The 22,418-nt window shown below is 42.1% G+C and overlaps 2 protein-coding genes across 5 annotated transcripts; both read right to left on the reverse strand.

The window, feature by feature from the left end:
* Nucleotides 1-202: 202 nt before the first annotated feature.
* Nucleotides 203-12,406, reverse strand: BCL2L15 (BCL2 like 15). Its single transcript, XM_059928318.1, has 5 exons — nucleotides 12,321-12,406; nucleotides 7,537-7,693; nucleotides 7,096-7,217; nucleotides 2,824-3,048; nucleotides 203-2,185 (listed from the first exon to the last, which is right to left on the reverse strand). Exons 2-5 carry the CDS (start codon nucleotides 7,661-7,663, stop codon nucleotides 2,168-2,170), a joined length of 492 nt encoding a protein of 163 aa, XP_059784301.1. The 5' UTR covers nucleotides 7,664-7,693; nucleotides 12,321-12,406; the 3' UTR covers nucleotides 203-2,167.
* On the reverse strand, nucleotides 7,715-22,389 carry AP4B1 (adaptor related protein complex 4 subunit beta 1). Of its 4 annotated transcripts, XR_009504243.1 has the most exons (12): nucleotides 22,140-22,318; nucleotides 21,818-22,007; nucleotides 19,534-19,758; nucleotides 18,462-18,592; nucleotides 17,941-18,088; nucleotides 16,896-17,392; nucleotides 15,775-15,858; nucleotides 14,776-14,879; nucleotides 13,813-14,020; nucleotides 13,184-13,465; nucleotides 12,424-12,922; nucleotides 7,715-7,930 (listed from the first exon to the last, which is right to left on the reverse strand). XR_009504243.1 is itself a non-coding variant. In XM_059928287.1 (11 exons), exons 2-11 carry the CDS (start codon nucleotides 21,928-21,930, stop codon nucleotides 12,495-12,497), a joined length of 2,220 nt encoding a protein of 739 aa, XP_059784270.1. In that variant the 5' UTR covers nucleotides 21,931-22,007; nucleotides 22,328-22,389; the 3' UTR covers nucleotides 11,681-12,494. The 4 variants fall into 4 exon arrangements, 3 of the variants coding, with proteins under 3 accessions (XP_059784285.1, XP_059784270.1, XP_059784263.1); XM_059928287.1 differs by lacking the exons at nucleotides 7,715-7,930; nucleotides 22,140-22,318 and adding an exon at nucleotides 22,328-22,389 and having other exon boundaries at nucleotides 11,681-12,922; XM_059928280.1 differs by lacking the exon at nucleotides 7,715-7,930 and having other exon boundaries at nucleotides 11,681-12,922.
* Between the last annotated feature and the right edge of the window lie 29 nt (nucleotides 22,390-22,418).

Raw genomic sequence — 22,418 nt, forward strand, 5'->3', positions numbered from 1 at the left:
TGGTGAGAACTTTAAAAATCTACTCTCTAAGCGACTTTTAAATATACATTACAGTATTGTTAACTATAGTCACCATGCTGTACGTTACATCCCCAGAACTTTTCATCTCATAGGAAGTTTGTATCCTTTGACAACCTTCATCTGTTTCCTCTACCCCAACCCCCCACCCCCTGCCCCTGGCAACCACCGATCTGCTCCCTATTTCTATATCATTCAATTTAGATTGCACTTGCTGAGAATTAGTTCAAATGCATACAGAGAAGAATTTTATTTCATGAACAGAACAGCATTAGTCAAAGTGAAAATAATGATTTCACCTAAGAGGTCAAATACCACAAAACTCACCATGCTGAGTTTACAGTAATGTAAGGGACAGAGGAATACATCAAGTGTCTTAAATTGGTAGCAAAAAAAGCTAATTTCTTCTAAAGAGAAACATGAAATCTCATTTCTGGATTACTTAATCTAATTGTGATTTATTGAAGAATAGAGGAAATAGCATAACTTGAAAAAGTCAGAATACATTAACAGCACTACAGCTTTATTTCTGTGTATCTAGGGGAGCCAGATGGCTGGCTGGGTGAAGGGAGGGGATGTGGTTAACTTTGTTAAACTTTAGCCAAAGCCATTAACGCCTCTCTTAAAAAAATAGATATAGCAATGCTTTAGTAGTGATTTTCTTCCTGATGTTCAGGTAAATTGTCTGGTTTGGGGACTTAGAGATGAAGAAGTCTCTATTTGATGACTGCCTACTAATCTATGAGATTATTAAGAACTGTTATGAGATACACAGACCATAGAAACCATATGCTTTACCTCCAATCACTTGCGGCAGGGCCAGGGAAATATATACCTTCTATCGAATACTCAGGAGTCACCGAACTCCTTTTGCCAAAGATTCTAGAGAAAAGTGTGGACTACGCAAAAACTAACAAACACTCAGACTAAATTCTGAAAAAGGACTTATCCTATCTAGAGTTCTGTTTGGAATTATCAGGATTGCAACAGAGTTTAAATTACTCAAGGAGAAATGTTCATTTAGCTTTAGAGCAGGGGTCTGCAAACTTAAAGGGCCAGATAGTAAATATTTTAAGCTTTACAGGAGAGGCTATATGGTGTCTGCCATAACTACTCAACTCTGCTGCTGCGATGCTAAAACAGCCATGAATAATATGTAAAGAAGTGAGTGTAGTTGCATTCCAATAAAACTTTCTTTACAAAAAAAAAATTTAAAAAGCGGTAGGCTGATCGGGCCTGTGGGCTCTAATTTCCCAACCCTTGCTCTAAAGTGACGGTTCTCAAAATTTATGTGTACATTAGAATCACCAGTGGATCTGATTAAAAAGTTAGGAACCTAGGCCCCAGCCCTTCCCTACAGAATCAGAATATCTAGGGGATGGGGCCTAGAAATCAGCAACGTATAAGGTCACATGCAAGTGGTATGCAAACTGCACTTTGAAAAACACTGTGGTATGTAGCTAGCCTCATCTAAGCTGGGATGGCCCTACTGTCCCAGAAGTGGGCCAGCACTTCCTGCATCCTGTGGCAATAAAAATGCAGCAACTGTTTTATCGCTCTTTGGCCTTCCTAGTAGAAGAGCAGATGAACAAAGTGCTATTTTTTTGCTTCCAGCCTTGAAAATACATAAAATAATTGGGCTCAGGTGAAATTAATATGAGATTTAGGTTATGAATTTAAAAGAAAATCCTCAACTTAAAATAACAAGGTTTTCTAACCAAAGATCTCCCTGAAACCCTTTAGACCGCAAAATTAGTAGACAAGATCCTTACCAGAGGACAGGACTAAATCTGAAGGAATGGTTTACTGTGTGCTCCCTTTTCCCCACAGTATCTCCAGCAAATGCCTGCCCCGTTGCCTGGAATTCCACTACTAACAAGTCATTATTTTAAGTCTGGAGGTCTCTACTTCAACAAAACCTCATTAAAACTCATGTAAAAACAGAAAGTATAAAATCTCTATAGACCTCTGGGAGCTGCTCCTAACTTTAACAATCAGTAGAAAACAGGTTATTCAGCTAAGTTCAGTTCTGTCCAAGAGAAAGAGGGTTTTGATTTGGTTGTTTCTGTTTTAATTGCCAGAGATCAATCACCCGATCAGTCAAAGAAGATCAAAATTTTTCAGGCTGGAAAACAGCTCCACCTCTTCTTCAGCTCTCCAGATTTTCCTAGGAAGGACAATGAATATCCTACAGTCAAAGGAATGGTCTTCAGGAACTCCCTAAAGAAGCCAGAATGACCCACAGATAACTCCAGGGAAGGCAGCTCTTACTAAGGCTTCTGCTGATCTTGGAAATGAAGGGGAGTGCTCTAAGAGAGCAGATGTTCTAATGATTACTAAGGCATGGACTTAGAATGCCTCCTACTGTTACCACTACAGCAGATGCCACTAATTGTTTTTTGTTAGATAATAGTAAGATGATTCTGAACTTCCTCAACACACACTCAAAAGATGTTAGGGAAAGAAGACCCAGAAATTTACCAGTAGAGCAAAGTCAGACTTGAGATTAGAACTCCACCACTAATATACTTCATAGATGATTATGTATAGGAAACGGAAATTAGCTTGACAAAGTTAGCAGTCAACATTTTAGGCAGCCTGGCTCTGGGGTCCAAGGCCCGCTGGCTGAGCTTCTGACTCCTCCCCTTTTCCATGGCAAAAAAATCCCGGCATTTTCAGCAAAGTTGGAAGGCCAGTTTTCCTGCATGGTTTCCAACTGATGGAAAGAACCACGATTGGAGTCCCAGAGATTAGTACAAAAACAATGCAAATGTCTAGCAAAGCCAGGGGCCCCAAAATACTTACCCAACCTCCCTGGCCCTGGATATACTCTCGGATGGCAGTGTTCCCACTGATCATATTTGTCATGCGCGTAGCCACCTGTCTTGCCATCTCAGGAGTCATGCGGACCACATATTCAAGAAGTTTCACTGACACTGCCAGAAAGGCTCTCTCATAAGCCAAGCTGGAATCCTGGGCACACCAGGCCTTGCTGAGAGATTTTACTGTGTCCTGAAGTACAGCTCCTGCCTGGGGTAAGATATGGGATCTATTAGTGGAGTATCACTAAAAAAGTACAGTAGGCTGCAGGTGTAGGAATCCAGTAAAGCAAGTGTTTCTCAAAGAGTGGCAAGTGCACATTGGTTGTATCTAAGGTAATCTTAAGAAGTAGATGGATATAATTCAAAAAGAATCATGTACCACAGTGTTCACTGCAGCTCTATTTACAATAGCCAGGACATGGAAGCAACCTAAGTGTCCATCCACAGATGAATGGGTAAAGAAGATGTGGCACATATATACAATGGAATATTACTCAGCCATAAAAAGAAATGAAATTGAGTTATTTGTAGTGAGGTGGACGGACCTAGAGTCTGTCATACAGAGTAAAGTAAGTCAGAAAGAGAAAAACAAATACCATATGCTAACACATATATATGGAATCTAAAAAAAAAAAAAGAGAAAAAAAAATGGTCATGAAGAACCTAGGGGCAGGACGGGAATAAAGACGCAGACCTACTAGAGAATGGACTTGAGGACACGGGGAGGGGGAAGGGTAAGCTGGGACAAAGTGAGAGAGTGGCATGGACATATATACACTACCAAATGTAAAACCGATAGCCAGTGGGAAGCAGCCGCATAGCACAGGGAGATCAGCTTGGTGCTTTGTGACCATCTAGAGGGGTGGGATAGGGAGGGTGGGAGGGAGGGAGATGCAAGAGGGAAGAGATATGGGGATATATGTATATGTATAGCTGATTCACTTTGTTATATAGCAGAAACTAACACACCACTGTAAAGCAATTATACTCCAATAAAGATGTTTAAAAAAAAAAAAGAACAGAAAAAAAAAGAAGTAGATGGATAAACTTTTCTTACTTTAATATTTTTACTTTATTGTAATGGGTATTAGAAAAAACCTAAGCAGCCCATCAAACCCATGATTTGCTCAGGATGAACAAAATAATTAAAGGAAAAACAAAATGATTTGAAAGAAAAATACCAAGTACATCATAGCAGAGTTGGTCAAATTCTGAAGGTATGGCTTTAATGACTGAAGTCTGGGAAACTCTAAAGTAAAAAATAGATTAGCTTTTCCTCTTTCTATCTCCTTCCCCAGAAGTTTGATCCAAGAGTCATTAGGTAGGGCCGAGCAAGGTCTACTGTGGTGTAGTGTAGGGGACCCATGGTGGTCAAAGCAGGGTATCAGAACCCAGACAATCCGAGAAGGGCATCCACGGTGAGAGTACCTAGATCCTGGTTTCCAAATAGCATTCTCCATTAAAAGAAACTAGAGCTCCCTGGCAAATGGCTAATTTCAGGCTGGGGCTTGGAAAATATAAGACCTTCTGTCAAAAATTAAAGAAGTACTCAGAGAATGATAGGGACATGCCAAAAAGACACAGTCCAGGTTGAAAGGACTCCTACTGGTGGAAGCTAGGGCAATTTGAGCATACAGATAAATAATAATAGTAACAGATTATACCCACTGAATAAAGTAGGAATTCATGGGTCCACGTTGATATAAAAAATAAATAAATGAATAGATTAAAATTTTGGTGAGAAATGGGGTATTTATGTGGTTTCAAAGTACCTCCCTACAAGACACTTACTAATTAAAGGTGAAAAGATTAACTTGACAGTGAACAAGGCTTGCAGACACCATTTTAAGTGATTAAAATTAACACCAGTACTGGGACAAATTGAAATCTGCGTCACTTGATAGGATGCAGTGAAATGAACACAGCAACACTTCTGTGCTATTCCTACCAAAGGTACATATCCTGTATCAATTCAAGAGGAAACATCAAACAAACCCAAGTTAAGGGACATTCTTCAAAATAATTAGCCCATAATCGTCAAGTGTCAAGGTCATGAAAATCAAGGAAAGACTGAGGAACTATTCCAAATTGAAGGAGATGAAAGAGACATGACAACGAAGTGCAATATCTGATTCTGGCCTAGATCCTTCTGCTATGCAGGTGACCCATGAACAACTCAGAGGTTAGGGGAAACAATCCCCTGCATAGTTGAAAAACTACATATAACTTTATGGTTGGCCCTCCATAACTGCGGTTCCACATCTGCAGATTCAACCAACTGCAGATCGTGTAGTACTGTAGTATTTATTGAAAAAAAATATGCATATAAGTGGACCCATGCAGTTCAAACCTGTGTTGTTCAAGGGCCAGCTGTAAGTGAAAGTGACATCGTTGGGACAACTGAGAAAATCTGAGTGGGATCTGAGGATGAGATGATAATGTATCAATGCTAAATTCCTGGTTTTGATGGTTAGATTGTGGTTCTAAAAGAGGATGTCCTTGTTTGAAGGGGGTGATGGAACAGCATGTTGGCTACTTACTCTCAAACGATTCAACTTTTCTGTGAGTTTGAAGCTGTTTCCAAAATAATTTTTTAAATTAATTTTAGAAGAATTTTAGAATTTTAGAATTTTAATTTTAATTTTTTAAATTAAATAGAAAAAGTAGATTCAGCTACCAGCTACTTAGGAAAGCTTCAGTGCAAGCAATTAGGTGTGATAAGTCCAGTTCTGCCTGAGCTGCATTCAGTAGGAAGATAAAGCGTAATGGTTAAGGGTGTGGTTCAGCACAGAGATACACAGAATAGATTGGTGGTGACCAGGAGGTAGGGCGAGGTCAAAATGGGTAAAGGGGGGACTTCCCTGGTGGCACAGTGGTGCCTGCCAATGCAGGGGATACGGGTTCGAGCCCTGGTCCAGGGAGGTCCCACATGCCACGGAGCAACAAAGCCTGTGGGCCACAACTACTGAGCCTGTGCTCTAGAGCCTGCGAGCCACAACTACTGAAGCCCACGTGCCTAGAGCCCGTGCTCCGCAACAAAGAGAAGCCACTGCAGTGAGAAGCCTGCGCACCACCACGAAGAGTAGCCCCCGCTCACCGCAACTAGAGAAAGCCCACGTACAGCAACGAAGACCCAACGCAGCCAAAAATAAAATATTAATTAATTAATTTAGAAAAATGGGTAAAGGGGGTCAATTTTATGGTGACAGAGAGAAACTAGACTTCTGGTGGCAAGCATGCTGTGGTGTATACAAAAGTGGAATTATAATGCTGCACACATGAAACTTATGTGATGTTATAAAGCAATGCTACCTCAATTTAAAAAAAAAGTGTGATTCTGGAATCAGTCTGGGTTCAAATCCTAACTCCACCACTTACAAAGTAATCTAATTACTTATTTCCCTATTCTTCAGTTTCCTTATCTGCTTAAATGGATACTAAGTCAGAAAATACTTTTTGAGGGCCTATTGTATATCACGTTCTGTTCTAGGTTGTGTGAATATAGCAGTGGACAAAATGGGTTAGCTGTTTGCTCTCACAGTGTTACATGCAGATGGGAGAGGTTGCACTGTGGATAAGTTTCCATAATGTCTCATAGAGTGGTGTAAGGACCAAATGAGATAATAAGTGTAAAGCATTTAGAATACTGTCTGGCACATGGTAAGTGATGAGTTAATATTAGCTGTCATTATTGATATTAATCAGCAACCTCTTTTAGAACGTTGCCTATGGTATTTACATCCCATACAGAGTCCAGGAATCAGGACACTGATGAAAAGCCAGATGCGCCCTAGTGGGCTGCTGTAAGTGCTTATCCTTCATTGCATCGGATTTGTCAAATGCCTATCCTTCCTGTATATAATTTTATTGCTGGACCTTGAGGAAAAAAAGATGTCCACTACCAGCAAAATAAATATTAAAACAGGTGCATAAAAGAATAAAATGCTTTACCAAGAATAAAATGCTATATATATGCTCTATGCCATTAAGCACAGCTCTGATGAAAAACAAATAGAAACCATCTGAAGGCTGATCAGCCTATGCCAAAAGCTCTCCACCTCAATACCACCTAGGCTTTGATTAACTGCTAAAGAATTGGCAGTTGAAGAATTCCTGCTGTATCTCCTTAGATGCATTAAGCCCCCAAATCTTTCACAGAACATTTCTAGTCACAGTCATATAGGAGTAGTAAGAGAAGGACATCTGAAACAGAAAAAAAGCAGCAAACAATAGAAGGAAGTAGCAGAAACTTGACCTGTCCCTGAATGGTTTCTGCGATGATGTTTCTGGCAGGAGCTTCCAATTCTCCATTGAACTTGTCACCCAATATCCGAAGGCGACCAACAATGATGGCCACATCAAAAGAGCAGACCTCTCCTAAAACAGAGGGAACACAGTCACATTCATCACAATGTTTGAAGGGATGGCAAGTCCCAGGAATCTGGGCATTGAAGAAAGTTCTCTAGACTTTTAAACAATTTGGGCATCATTCTCTCCCAAGAAAACATTCAATATTCTGTCAACACCAATAGAAGACAGAAAATCTCCCTTCACTGAGAATCTCTTTCCCTTCTATAAAGACTTCAGATATTGCTGAAAGCTTAGAGTTTGCCTTTTGAAACTTAAGAAGAAGTAAGCAAGCACATTCAGATTCTCTTGTTGACCTGCAATTACCACCTAAGGCCAGAAGCCTTACCTGAATCTGGTTCGTTTGCACAACGTAGGGTCCGGTTGGCAACCTGACAAGTGGGACCTAAGAAGTCTGTGAGTAGAGAGTCTACAATGCATTCCGTTTGCTCCTCAAAAGTTCGGGGGCTCTTCATTTTAGGTGTTTATGGCCAAGTTTTGCTTTTCTACAAAACAAAGCAGTTTTCAGCTCAGAAGGAAGTCAGAAACACTGGTAAACCAGATGTGTCCCTCTTGTAAAGTTTCTTAGTGGGACGTGGAGTCCTGGAGCCTTTCCCACCACCTGTCTTCAAAACAGCTGCTCAGAAAGGTGGGACTTCTCTGAAGAGCTCACCCACACACAGCTGGGGAGGTTTGCTGAAGACTTTCAGTTCCTTATCTCAGAGCCACACCCAAGCCAGTACCTAGGGTTAATGAATAACTTTAATAGTTAGATAGCCAATCTAGAACTGAAAGAGTCAAGGAAGAGCCTCTTGGGCAACACTAAGAAACTTCCTGCTGGGTTCTGGGTACGGTGTAATTTAAAGAAAGAAATTTTGAAGTTCTATTACACAAGCATTCAACTCCTGACTATGGCATTCGTTTGCCACTATCACACACCGATTACTTACTGAGTACCAGTGTGTAAGAAACTACACATACTTGGCACTATAAATAACCCAGAAAAATGACACAGATACAGTTCCCATCCTCATGGAGTCATACTTCAGCATGAATGACAGATATTAAATGACTAATCATATAATTTCTTGTGCTTATTAAGATACAGTGTGTTATTACAGTGTATAATAAGGAAACAAACCTGGGGGTAAGGAAGGCTTCCTTGAGTAGTAACATCTGAGATGAGCTCTGAAGGACAAGCAGGGATTTATTAGGCAAAGAGTAGGAATAAGACCATTCCAGATGGAGGGTATAGGATATATAAAAGCTGAAAAGGTGAATAAAAATTTGGGCATTTGAGGAATTGTAAATGGGGACAACACAAAGTATTTCACAGGGAAAGAACAAGGATTAAATAAAATAATGTTATGTGGAATGACCCAGCAGTATCTGACACACAGCAAGTGTTAAATATCTTCCTTTTAGCCCAAGGTCTAATGACCAGGATAAAAGGGATCTGGGATTTACTCTCTAATAGAATTAATTGGGATTTTCCTAACAGGGTTGGACTCCATTGTCGTTTTACAGGTTCTCAGGATTGGACACTTCATAGTGGCTGCCTTCTTAATGTTAACTACACCTAGATTCTGGGTTTGTATCTCAGAAGCAGCACTCAAACCTATCAGCCCTTCCAGGTATTCTGACCTGGTGAACTAGTAAGAGATTCAAGCATAAACAGTAAGTTAGTTGTTCAAAGTGGAATTTCTAGCTTGCAAGATAATCAGAGCCAATCTTCTGCTTTCTATTCCATTCTAAAAAAAAAAAACATCATAAATTCCTTTCAGACTAGGAGCAGGAATTATGTAGCTGAAGGGCCATTTTTATTTGTCATTATCAATCATTAGGGCTGAAACTTCAGTTTCTACTAAATAGCCTTCAGACCTCTAATGTCAGAGATAATTCTAGGCCAACCTCCTTTCACACTAGAGTGAGCCACTGACAAGTTAAGGATTCCAACAAGTACATTTATGACATACTCCCAAAATAATATACAAAAACAAAAAATTATAAGATACTATCCAACTGGTGTTAAATAGCTTGCCCAAGGTAAGTGGCATCAGTTAAGTGGCAGAATAGAAATTTAAAACCAAGTGTGTCTTACCATTAATAATAAACCTTTTCCCACAATAATAAACCACCTTCCTCATTTCACTACTGATATGCTTATGGACAAATGCCATCTTGGGAATCTAATCTTTGCATAATCTTATCTACCCTTTGCATTATCTGTACAATCAATGTTGTAAGGCTATAGAAACACAGTATACCCTTCATGAGCAATGTGGGGTAAAATTTCCTCCTTTGTTTATTTCTCTCTGGGCCTTCAATGTAGTACCCTCCCAACCACTCCTTTCCCTCACCAGCCCACATACCCTTCACTCTTGCAGTTCAAATATTGTATTCTTAATTATTACTAAAAAGTGAGGCCAGAATTTTTTCACTATCACTTGCTTCTCTTGCTGTTCTGGTGATAACAATTAATATCCCTTTCCCAAAGCCTCATCTCATTACATCATTGGCTCAAAATCCAGGATCTTGTCATCTGCACCAGGCCTGCATGTGAATGAGGATCCTGGGGTACAGCTCCTCTCAACATGAAGACCTATAACTAAGAAAAAAAGTTCTTTGTCTCCCCTCCCCCAAACACCCAATATATGAGAAAGGGACAAAATAATTTTAACAGAACTCCCATTCAAAAAGGAGGAGGGAATGGAGACATTTAACAGTCGCTGGTCCATAGCGGTAAAATTATCATCAGGAACTATGCAAATGATTGCCTCTGTAATGTTCCAAAGCACCAATGTCATTGGTGGGCACTCATTGTATGTGTTACTATTTACCAACTAAGACAGACATTAGAAGGCCATTTTTCTAAAAGCAGAGTATCAACTACCCTCATGGATTTTAAAGATAAGCATCTACTTATATCATCAAACCATATACCTGCAGAGGCTAGAGAGCTCCTAGGGAGAAGGAATATTAAATAATTAACTTCATGGTATACTTAAGCTTTAGTCATTTTGATTGTAAATTAGTAAAACTAGACTACAGTTAAGAGAAGTCAGTTCTTCACTGAGATCATTTTAAAATTACACTTTTCAAAAGCAACAGTTGCATATTCTGCTATGCCCCTACTTTACAGAAAAGCAACCAGGTAGGGCTTAATCTTCTAAAAGCTCCGATAGTTGGGATCACTTTAGCAACATTCAATTGCTGAGCTGTACCTAATTTTCTTTAGGTCAATATTTCAATTATAGTCTTTAATTTTTTAAAAAGTCAATCAATTTACTCAGTTTCTACCACTTACATTCTGTTCCCTTGTAACACTTAAAACTGGCACTCACACTTCGATTTTGTTTTAATACCTAATTAAACATTCACAGCTTAACTGAACAAGTCAAAACATGGGAAGCAATTCTGAAGCTGTTCTGATTCCCCTACTTCCAGCCCCTGGGGATCCATGGTCTCGATCAGACTTTTTCAACTGGGGGTGATTTTGACCCCCACAGTAACTTGGCAATGTCTGAAGACAGTTTTAGTTGTCACAACTAGGGGTTCTATTGGCATCTAATGGCATAGATCAGAGATACGGCTAATGATTATCCTACAGTGCACAGGAAAACCCCCCACGGCAAAGAATTATATGGCCCTATATGTCAGTAGTACCACTTTTGAGAAACTCTAGTCTAGATGGAATTCCATCTATTGTCTTCTATGTGGTCAACACAATATAATAAAACACACTTCAAACACCAACCCCCAAACACCATCAGAATCTAATTACTTACAGCCATTCATTCAATGCTATTTATTGAGTAATCACTATGTGGTTGGCACTGTAGAGATAGAAGGAAAGAAAGATAATCACTGTCCTTAGAAACTGTCTGGTTGAGACAGACAACTCACACACCCAGGCCCTTGCCAGAAAATTCAGCACTGTTATCTACTCTTGTTAAAAGCTTAGTTGAGAGAAATGATGGTGAAGCATTATTTGAAGGATATGCAGTCCATCTATGTATCTAGGTAGAAGAAGTCCTTAAATTAAGCTGGATGATACTTGGGTCACAGTATCTGTAGTCCTTGAAGAAATGCCCTCACTAAGCTCCATAGTAAAGTTATGCTCTCTGTTTGTATTGAAGAACACCATAACAAAATCATGTGAAACTCTTTACTAACTTCCCATAGGAATCTTCTACATATCACTCAGTGCCATCCATGTGAAACTACATGTAAATTTCTCTTCGAAATTAGAATTGAAATGTCTCTTTCTCTCTGGCAACAACTATACAACCATTTCTCTTTATTCTGACTGCCAAATCACTTACAGAGCTAAATCTGAGGCTCAACTATATCAACTACGTAGGCCCTTTCAGCCTGCACATTTGTATATGTTCCCATCCCTGACCCAGCTGGTTTCACAGGTATTTTTATTTTTCCTGTGCTGGATTCTCTGGTTATTATACTTTACCATCACTTTATTACATCTGTTTTTGCCATAAGTTGTCTCAGTGTATAAAACGTGGTCAGGTATGAATAAAATTAAATGTGAGACAGAGTGACAAGAAAACAATTACAACAGTGCTGCTAGACATGTGCACTGACTGCTTTCACAGCTTGAATGAGACCCCTGATGAAGGCAAGAGGGTCACAGAAAACTTCCTCAAAGAGCTCATGCCTGAGCTGAACACTGAAAGATAGACTAGGTGTTACTTAAAGAAGACATGAGGATGAGGAAATGGTCTAGACAAGAAACAAAAAGCAGGTACCAAAGCACAGAGGTGAGAGAGAGCCGAGTGTATTCAGGGAACTGCAAGTGGTTTGCTTTTGCCAGAACACAGGGTATCCTGGGGAGTGCTGAGACATGGCACTGAAGAGGTACTTTAGATGCCAGGCTAAGGACTCTGAACTCTGGCCTAAAGAGCATGATTAGAAATATGAGAACAGTCAGGAGTTTACTGCAATAATCCAGGGAAGAAAAGATGACCCCCACAAATGATGACCCCGTCAGTTCCAGACACATCAGGCATCTTTAATGAGTAAAACAATCCCTTAAACTGATTAGGAAAGAATCCAAATCCTACCCTCACCCCATTCCCACCCCCTTACCAACAACATTAACCTTTACCACATCACCTGGAAAAATGGGGTCATTCACCAATGATCTTTGGACAAGAATGTAAGAATTCTCATTCCCAGATTCCCATTCTCCTTTGCATTTGATATAATCTGGACTTACAAGCAGCTATAATAAGAAAAACTAAGGAACTCTGACAGCTATTCATCTCACTCAGGACAGGCAAGAAGCTGTTATGATTTTATGTCTCCAATTGTTCCAATCACAGTTTCTAATACAGAAATAAAACTGTTCAGTGTCTCTGTCCTCGCCTTGTTTTGTTTTACTGAGATCTGCATTTGCAAGTTCTCGGGCTCCAACAGCAGTTCTGTCAGGAACAGACAGCCAGTGTCATCCTGAGCGCTGAGGTAGGCTTTCCACGGCTGAGCCCCAGCCCTGTTCATCGCGATGGTCTGGATGTTCACGACTTGCAGGGCCATCTGGAGGGTGTCAGGATGGACTGCTCCCTGCCACGGGAACACCTGCTGATGAGCAACTTTGAGGCTCAGCCAAGTTTTCTCAAAACACTCAGCAGTAAGCTGGTGATTGGGGACTAGCATGAGGGCTCTGGAATCAGGGAGTTCTTGGACCCTCTCCTTGTTCTCTTCAGGAATCAGGGGTCCTACAAGAGTCAGAAAGCTCGTGTAAGAGATGCTCTTAGTCTGTAGAACTACATTTTTTAATCTAGATTTCCAAAAATACACAATGTGACTTTTATCTTTGGAGAAATGGCTTGAATAACCAATGATGAACTTCCTTCTTGTTCACAGAGACAAAATTCGGGCAACAGTCTGAGGTTTAGCTAGGGTACTCTACTCTCTACCAGTCATTGCAAAAGATAAAGATTTTTCATGACAAGGTATAAAGTAAGGACTATTTTTACCTGATGTGGCAAAAGGTGCAGTGTTAGGAAGCTCTGGGCCACGACGTTCTACTCCCTGGCATTTAGAGATGGTTGCCCAGCGGGCTTTGCCATATACTGGCACCAGCGTGTTGAAGTCCGAGGCCCAGCTGTTCACAGGTCTTTCTGCCTGATCCTCCAAAAGTCTGAGAGAAGGGTCAGATTTAGGGCTACATAGGATCCGCTTCACTTCATCGATGCCAGCTAAGAGGAGGCGATAGTAGAAGAGACCTCGGTCCCGTACTGCCATATCCTTTTCTTCCTCTGAGGTAAGACAACAGACTAAGTTAATTAAAAACAAAAACGAAAACACTCTTTCTACCCCTGTGCCCATCAGAATAGGAGAAAAAAATGAAGGAGGGAGGAAACCCTAGAAAACGTTGACATTTTCTTCTTGGGTCCCAGACGGCTCACCAAACAATGAAAGCTGTGAGAACCTGTATGACTGGTCATGGCAAGTACCATTTCCTTCTTTTTTTTTTTTTTTTTAAATTTGATTTTATTTATTTTTTTATACAGCAGGTTCTCATTAGTTATCCATTTTATACATATTAGTGTGTATATGTCAATCCCAATCTCCCAATTCAACCATTTCCTTCTGAAGAGCCTACCTATGCAGTAGTATAACAAACGGCCCAGCGTGTCCTGGCACTCGGCGGGTCGAGAGAGGAAAAGGCGCAGCAGAGCCGTGAGCAGCTCCATCTTGACAGCTGGAAATATCTCCGACTTCACATTCTCTACGAAGTCTTCCAACACATAAGGAGCATTGGGGATTCTCTCCCCGTGGACGCCGAGTAGCCAAATAAGCGCCTGCTTCCCCTAGGTAATAAGGGAGTAAGAACAGGTGCTCAACATTTGGCTGTCCAGAACACAGGCCAGAGCAGACAGTAGATAGCAGCAGGTTTTGCTTTTCCCCTAGAGTCAGTAGAAAAGGTATAATATTTTATTTACTTCCACTTGCATTTATTAATCCACCCCCTACTAAACTCTCTACAACAAATAGGAATGAAATTCTACCACACAAAAGGAGACTTAAGACTCTCACAGCCTATGTTGCTTAAGCAATAAGGCTTCCTCAGCTTTGAGGCTTCTGCCCCAATTTGGGGTTTAATGCTTCAGTGGAAGCTATTGGAAGATTCCCCTAAGTTGCTCCATTAAAGTGGTGATTAACCTAGAGTGCACATCAGAGTCACCTGTGAAGCTTCTTAAAACTCTATGTGTCTAGGGCTTCCACTCTTGAATATTTGAGTAGATACTGGAAGCCCAAACATTTGTAAAAATTCCACAGACGATTCTGATTTTCATGCCAGCTGAAAACCCTATGGTCTAAATCTCTGACTCAAAACTGTTCACAAGAACAATGGTATCAAAATATTTGTAAGAAAACCATAGCTAAATCCTAATGTTTTTATAATTTATATCCCACCTACACCCAAAAGAGAATCTGAAGTGGCAATCAATTCTAAGAATTCCACTTCAGACACTGGGTGGAAAGAATAATTAGATTCCATTTCACAGAGCAGGGTCCCAAGCACTCCGCCTCTGCCTAGAAGTAAAGGAGAATTACAGCCTACCTCGCTATCTTGAATGCTCTCCTCACAGCCGGGCAGGGCCTGACACACAGCTTCTGTACACTGAGGACACAACCAAACCAGGTCTCGGAAAGTCTGCACCACCACTAGAGCACAGCTCAGGACACAAGAGCACAGGATTAGAGCCTCCGCACGGGAAGGAATCTTAAGAAAAGTCACGTATTCAGGCTAGATTACTGGGGGAATTTCTGTAAAATGGGCGTTTGGTGGGGTGGTCAATGATTACCTGAGAAATGTCTGACATGGGCAACAATTTCTTAAATAAATGTTGCTCATCAGATTGCCATGAGGATAAAGGAGTTAATGTATGTGAAAGCACTTGGCAAACCAGAAAGCATATACAAATGTGGGGGAGTGCTGCTGTCGAATGACGCTCTGAGGACAGTATAAATGGAGCCACCAGGGTTGGAGCTACGGTGAAGCAAGCAAGGTGCCAGGGTGTAAAATTTAAGAAGACACACAGAGTTAGCATTTGCACAAACTTGAGAGCGAGTGCCTCTTTATATACATTCTTTTCTTAAAATATATATTCTTTTCCATTCTGGTTTATCATAGGATATTGAATATAGTTCCCTGTGCTATACAGTAGGACCTTGTTGTTTATCCATTCTCTATATAAAAGTGAGTGCCTCTTTAAATGTTTGCATCCTAGGCACTTTGCCTGCCTCACCCTAGTCCCAGCCTTGGAAGCCACTGCTTACAGTATGCTGCCATAAAGCAAAAAGAGGGGTAAAGGTGGGGAAATAACAAGCAAGGTCACCCTCGCACCCTTCATGATCTATACAACAGCCTTCTAGACTCATGGCAACCTGAAGACTACCTACCCTGTTAGATCTATATGTTTCTCTGATGCAACAGATGATGCAAAGAAGAGTTTAAACCTCTGTTATTGAACAACAAATATGTTTTGAGCAACTACTATAGGTTGGGAAATTGACCATAAAAAAAAAAAAAAAAAAATCCTAGAAAGGTAGCCATTACCTGTGGTAATGTGCTCTTGTCGAAGCCCCAGCAGCTCTGTTAGAATCTGCACACATTGATCCGTGTAGGTCCTGGCGATGCCACCTACAGAGGAAGGGAAAGCAGAAAAATGTGTTAAGTCAAATACTAGCACCTCATTCTAAAATAATTTCCCACCAGCCAAAGAAAGACCAAGAGGACCAGAAATACCTAAAAAAAAGAAAAAGAAAAAGAAAATCACCCCTTGCTTGATGAAATAAGAATCTAAGTTTACTATAAAGGGAGCCTTGGTAAAATGAATTTCCCATTGAACAAGGTTGAAAACTTTTAGTAACAAAGGTATTTATGTGGCAGCCAGTTTGCTGCAGCACACCTGTACAGGAGTAGTCCTGCTGGGAACACTGTGCAACAGGCTCCAGACTGCAGGATTTCTACTCCCCTCTTTGTGCCCTCTTCTCTGCCTCTAGAAATAACCATACTTTATTCTACATACGAGGGTTCCTTCTCCTCCTCTACTTGAAGTCCTCCAAAACTTAGCTCCCCAGCTGCTTGCATTTGACTCACTCCAGCCCTTTAAATTCCAGACAGAGTAGCATGAAAAGGTCTGTAAGTATTAGGTTTTACTCTGTGCTGGTCCACTCAGCATAATGCGTAGCCCGGAGCAGAATCTTGATAAAAGATTGCTAAATTTTCAAAGGACTTTGAGTCAGGAAAGCTGGGTTCCAGTTCCAGTTCAGGAACTATGTGACCTTTGCGCAATTTAAGAAACTTCCTGTGCCTGAGTTTCTTCATCTTTGAAACGAAGTTAATAATAACACTTGTCCACTTTTCTTGATTGCCTCACAAGGCTGTGGGAAGATGATATACAGAAAAGCATTTTGGATAACAGACGACGAAAGGCAATATAAACTGTGTTACAGTTTGCGTTACACCTGTAGTCTATATCCTGGAAGATACGGAAACACCACCAGTGTTGACCGAAAAAACCTTTCTCCCCACCTTGTTTGTAGTCACTGACCCAACTGTTTGGTGCAAGATACTTTGCCTCTGAAGCAAGATTCACTCCCTTTTCTCTCTGTGGTTCCACAGCTTTCTAGCTGGTTGGTCTAGGCTCTCACAAAGGAAAAGCAACAGACGCCTACCTATGGCAAAGATGGCAGCCTGCGCGAAGTCGGCGGACACATCCGTGCAGTACCCTCGAAGCTCCTCCAGCACCTGCTGCACGTTCTCGTCGTTCACCAGCTCACACAGCACCTCCACCTTCTGGAGCTTGACGTAGTGGGGCTCCGAGTAGGAGCAAAAAAACTTTTTGTAGTGGCTGCTAAAGTGACCCGGCAAACTGTGCAGGACCTGGCGCGCGTGGCAGAGGGCGGCAAAACAGAGCTCGCGGCTCTCTGAAGAACAGGCAGCCAGCAAAGTTCCCTTGACTTGCATGAGCACGTCCGTTTGCACATGGGGGAAGTTTTTTGCCAAGATCAGAAAGAGTTTGGTGGCTCCCATCACCACACCTGGGCTACTGCTCTTGAGAAAACCGTCCAACAGGTTGAGAATGTCAAACAGCTCCTCCTCACTGCGGGGCTGGTAGCGGAGCAGAAAGTTCAGTACTTCAGCCTGGCCCCACTGGTCCAGTGTTGACATTCTATCCAAAAAAGAAAACAAAAGTGCTATTCTAGCCACAAAATTAGGACCACCTCCATGCTACTGCCATGTCACCAGTCATCTGTTCATCACAACAAGGGGAGAATTCTTGAAAATAGGTTGTGCCATAATCAAATTATTCTTTTGATGTACTAAAGTCTACACAAAATAAGGCTTTAAATTCCAAGATGAGTTTACGGTACAAGTGCACACTCATCGAAGGCCAAAGACATGATCACTATACCCTAGATCCAGATTCTCTACATTTTAAGATAGTATGAATGGCTTAGTTTGGAGGACATAACGACTGCAGAGGACAGAACCTATCCCTGAAGGATCCTTCTGCCATCTCTCTATATCACCAAAAGAAACTAAGGCAAATTTTAAAAAAAATTCTCTCAATGAAACATGAGGAAGTTAACAGTTACGGTTAACTTTCTTTACTACTCTACAGAAGTTGTTCAAGACCTCTCCTTCATTCAATACATCAACAAGATCCCACTAGGATGTAGATCTGATCATGATAAAAGAGCACAGAGGCATCCAAACCGATTTAAGAGATGGTGGGCGATGGGCTTATTGATGACAACACCTCCTTCCTGTTTCAGAATTTCCTCCAGAGACCTCAGGCAGTTCACAACCACAATTGGATCCTGGTCACGCAGCAAACTATATAATTCGTTTACCAGGGCACCATCTATAGAACGGAACAAAGATCTCACATAAAGAAAAGTTTCAGAGTCAAGGTGATAGAGCCATAATAACATTTCCAGGCAGACAAAGCTGAACTTCTCTGCCACAAAAATAACAAAGGCAGTAACAAAGTGCAAGGCCAAAACAATGGCCATTTCCAGACTGTTCTAAGCAGCTAAGGCACAGGATCTCACGTGGGCCCCAAAGAAAGGACTTCTCTAATCTCAGAAAATACCAAGCCCTGCATCCTACTTAAAAGAGACATACAGAAGTAGGGTCACATTATTATTTTCTACCAAAGCTACATACTCTTTTACAAAGTCATATAATGGAATCACAAATAAATACTGATCATGGTAGATTACACTGAAACTTACCCACTTCAGAGTCTCCATGAAGAGTATGCATCTTGGCACAGCCAAGGACTGCTACCCTCCTGACATATGAAGCCTTATCCTGCAGACCGTTGAGAACTGGCTGTTGGATATATTCCTGCACACCAGGCAACCTAAGCAACACATCCTAGAGTCAGTCAGATCCTAAGGTACTAGTTTTGACATAATTTAGCCCCTATTCACTTAACAGAGGGTTTAGTAGATGTTTGAATACGCATTGGTCAGATTTCTCTCCAACAAACTGGAGAAAGCTGCCGCCAAACTTAAAAAGCCTTGACTTTTCACGTGGAATAATGCCACACAGGCAGGTTAGAAAAATACACACACACACACACACACACACACACACACACACATTTAGAAATCTTTAACTATTTCAGGGACTTCCCTGGTGGTCCAGCAGTTAAGACTCCGTGCTCCCAATGCAGGGGGCCCGGGTTCGATCCCTGGTCAGGGAACTGGATCCCGTGTGCCGCAACTAAGACCCAGAGCAGCCAAATAAATAAATAAATATTTAACTATTTCACTGAGAGTAAGGATAGAAAAATTCCTTAATGAAATCACATATATAGTTTTTTAAACCAAAGCAATGGCCGAAAACCTGAGTTCAGATTACAACAGTGTCTTCCCCAGTATTAAGGAGTTCAAATAAATTGTTGTCATTAAAAACCTGCCCCGGGCTTCCCTGGTGGCGCAGTGGTTGAGAATCTGCCTGCCAATGCAGGGGACACGGGTTCGAGCCCTGGTCTGGGAAGATCCCACATGCCGCGGAGCAACTGGGCCCGTGAGCCACAACTATTGAGCCTGCGCGTCTGGAGCCTGTGCTCCGCAACGAGAGGCCACAATAGTGAGAGGCCCGCGCACCGCGATGAAGAGTGGCCCCCGCTTGCCGCCACTAGAGAAAGCCCTCGCACAGAAACGAAGACCCAACACAGCCAAAAATAAATAAATTAATTTTAAAAAAAAATGTGCGATTAAAAAAAAAAAAAAACCTGCCCCATGAGCACATGAACTTATCAGCCACTGAGATACAGGACGGGAGGGGAGTGCTCACCTGAGGCTACACATGCTCCGTAGTGCCAACCCTCGCACCATCGGGTTGGGGTCCGAACAGTCTTTGCACAGTGTATTGATGGCCAGGAGAGCTAGATCTGGTTTCAGGGGGGCATAGGTACACATGTAGAGATAAACCAACTTCTTCTGAACAATATCTATAGTGGCACTGGCCTTCACCATTTCCATGAAAACACCAGACATGTCCGAGCCCTGGGTCATGTGCCTGAAACCAACACACAAAGCAGGAAAAAAGTAAAATACATAATCCCCAACCTACAACAGAAAGCCTTTTACTTATACATGCCCTGGATATCCAACTAGATTGTGATCTCTTACAGCGGAGCAACCAGGTCTACTTTGTCTATCATATCACACAATACTTCACAACGGGCCTGCAATAAACGTGCTTCTATTCATTCAACGAACTAGTACATTCCAGTCACATTCAGATTTTACATTCCACGGATATGTTCTGGGGAATAATCTTGAAGAAGGCATGGTCTCAGATCTCAAGGAACTCAAAGGTCTACCAAGGAGGCAGACAAGAACACCGCTAATTACAGAATGTTAGATTGGTATTATAACAGAAGTAACAGACAAGGTGCAGTGGGGATCAGGAGGTCTAACACTGCCAAAAAGTCATGAAATGTTTCCACAGAGGAAGAAATACTTGAGCGGAATGAGCAGGAGCTCCAGGCAGGTGTAGTAGATAGGTAATGATACACACTATGAGGCATGTGGACATGAGCAAGAATGGTACATTCTTTTCAGAGTATGCAGGTAGTTAACTGCGTGTTCCTTGGGTGCTATGATAAGAAATTTGGACTTTATTCTGTAGATCACTGTTTCTCAAACTGTGATCTCCTATAGCAATTAGAGGGGATGTCTGTTTAAAATGCAGATTCCTGGGTTCCATCCCACCCTACTGAAATCAGAATTACTGGATTGGATGAAAATTTTACATTTTCTAAAAAAGCACCCCAAGGGACTTTTGTGCATACTGAAGTTTGTGATCCACAGCTATACACAAGAGTTATATTGTCAAATTCATATGCTGGAAAATCAGTCCGGCTGAAATGAGGGCCTAAGGTGACCTACTACTAAGCTACTGCAATTGCTTAAAAAGGGAACCAGAACAGCAGTGCCAATTAAAAAAAAAGAGGATGGACCACAATGTTCATTGCAGCTCTGTTTACAATAGCCAGGACATGGAAGCAACCTAAGTGTCCATCCACTGATGAATGGATAAAGAAGATGTGGCACATATATACAATGGAATATTACTCAGCCATAAAAAGAAACGAAATTGAGTTATTTGTAGTGAAGTGGATGGACCCAGAGTCTGTCATACAGAGTGAAGTAAGTCAGAAAGAGAAAAACAAATACCGTATGCTAACACATATATATGGAATCTAAAAAAAAAAAAAAAAAAGGTTCTGAAGAACCTAGGGGCAGGACAGGAATAAAGATGCAGACATAGAGAATGGACTTGAGGACACGGGGAGGGGGAAGGGTAAGCTGGGACGAAGTGAGAGAGTGGCATGGACTTATATACACTACCAAATGTAAAATAGATAGCTAGTGGGAAGCAGCCGCATAGCACAGGAAGATCAACTCGGTGCTCTGTGACCACTTAGAGGGGTGGGATAGGGAGGGTGGGAGGGAGACGCAAGAGGGAGGAGATATGGGGATATATGTTTATGTATACCTGATTCACTTTGTTATAAAGCAGAAACTAACACACCATTGTAAAGCAATTATACTCCAATAAAGATGTTAAAAAAAAAAAAGAGGATGGATACTTAGAACCATGAATCCATACCATCAGACTTGAGCAGTGACAATCAGGTGTCACCAAGACTGACTCCCACATTTGCTCAGCTGGGTGGTGACGTTCATCAACACAAATACAAGTGGAAGAGCAGGTTTGGGGAGGGCGGAAGGATGTAGGTACAATTTTGCATGTCTTTGAAGAAATATCCAGGTGGAAATGCCAAGCAGTCAGTAGGATCTGTGGGTCTGACGATGAAAAAAAAGGAGGTCTGTGCTAGACACAGATCTGGAAGTCAGCAGTACAAGTTCAAGATATGGATGAAACCACCCAGCTGAGTAAAATAAGCAAAATATGTCCCACAAGGGAGACTTAGACGGCAGTCCAGAGAAGCAGGAAGACCAAATCATACAACTGCCATGGGTGCAAGTTCACTTAATCTTTCTGAGCGGCCAGGGGTAGAGAGCCCTGACGGGGATGGCAATGGGGGAGTTAGGGCGTTAGGTGATACCTAATCACTCGCTGGATGACATTCCGATAGCGCAGCCTATCAGCCTGAATGTGAGGGTTACACAGAGCCTTCTTCAGCTCCTTCACCACGTCCTCGGAGCCCAGGTACGGCATCTTCTCGAACAGTCACGGGGCAGTTCCCAGAGATCCCTAGGTAACTCGTGGGCTCCTTCTAGCCCTGACGTGGGGACCTGGGTAAAGGAAACGTCAGTCAGTGAAGAGACGACAGGCGCGATCTGGCCCAGCCTTGGCTTCCCCCAGGGCCGGCATCCGGGCCCTACCACACTCAAACTTCAACCCTCTCGCTCCCGGGCGAGGCCCACCCTAGGCTCTGCGGATCCTTCCGGGGACCTGCAGGCTGGTTCGCTCCGCCCACAGAGCTCTCCCGCAACCTCTAGGCCCTCGGCCCGACTTCCAGCCCCGCAGGCAACAGTCCGTGGACCCCTCCCCCTCCAGTTAGAGCCTTTCTTGCGCCTCCACGCGGTCGCCGTCACCAAGAGGCCCAATCAACCTTTCTGCGGAAGTCCCGCCTCCTCCAGGGGGACCACGCGGAGCAGCTGCCAATCACCCTCTCCCAGTGAGCGCCGAGCGCAGCCTGGATC

This window comes from Balaenoptera ricei, chromosome 1 (genome assembly GCF_028023285.1).
Source record: "Balaenoptera ricei isolate mBalRic1 chromosome 1, mBalRic1.hap2, whole genome shotgun sequence".
Taxonomy (NCBI): Eukaryota; Metazoa; Chordata; class Mammalia; order Artiodactyla; family Balaenopteridae; genus Balaenoptera; species Balaenoptera ricei.

Excerpts from the sequence above, each read along its gene's own strand:
- BCL2L15 (XM_059928318.1), bottom strand. The coding sequence starts at position 7,663 with ATGAAGAGCCCCCGAACTTTTGAGGAGCAAACGGAATGCATTGTAGAC. Across the intron at positions 7,218-7,536 it reads TGCAAACGAACCAGATTCAG|GAGAGGTCTGCTCTTTTGAT; the intron begins GTAAGGCTTCTG and ends CCTCTGTTTTAG. Across the intron at positions 3,049-7,095 it reads CAGAAACCATTCAGGGACAG|GCAGGAGCTGTACTTCAGGA; the intron begins GTCAAGTTTCTG and ends ATCTTACCCCAG.
- AP4B1 (XM_059928287.1), bottom strand. The coding sequence starts at position 21,930 with ATGCCGTACCTGGGCTCCGAGGACGTGGTGAAGGAGCTGAAGAAGGCT. Across the intron at positions 15,859-16,895 it reads GGCTGCCATCTTTGCCATAG|GTGGCATCGCCAGGACCTAC; the intron begins GTAGGCGTCTGT and ends CTTCCTCTGTAG. Across the intron at positions 13,466-13,812 it reads TTTGTTATACTACTGCATAG|AGGAAGAAAAGGATATGGCA; the intron begins GTAGGCTCTTCA and ends GTCTTACCTCAG.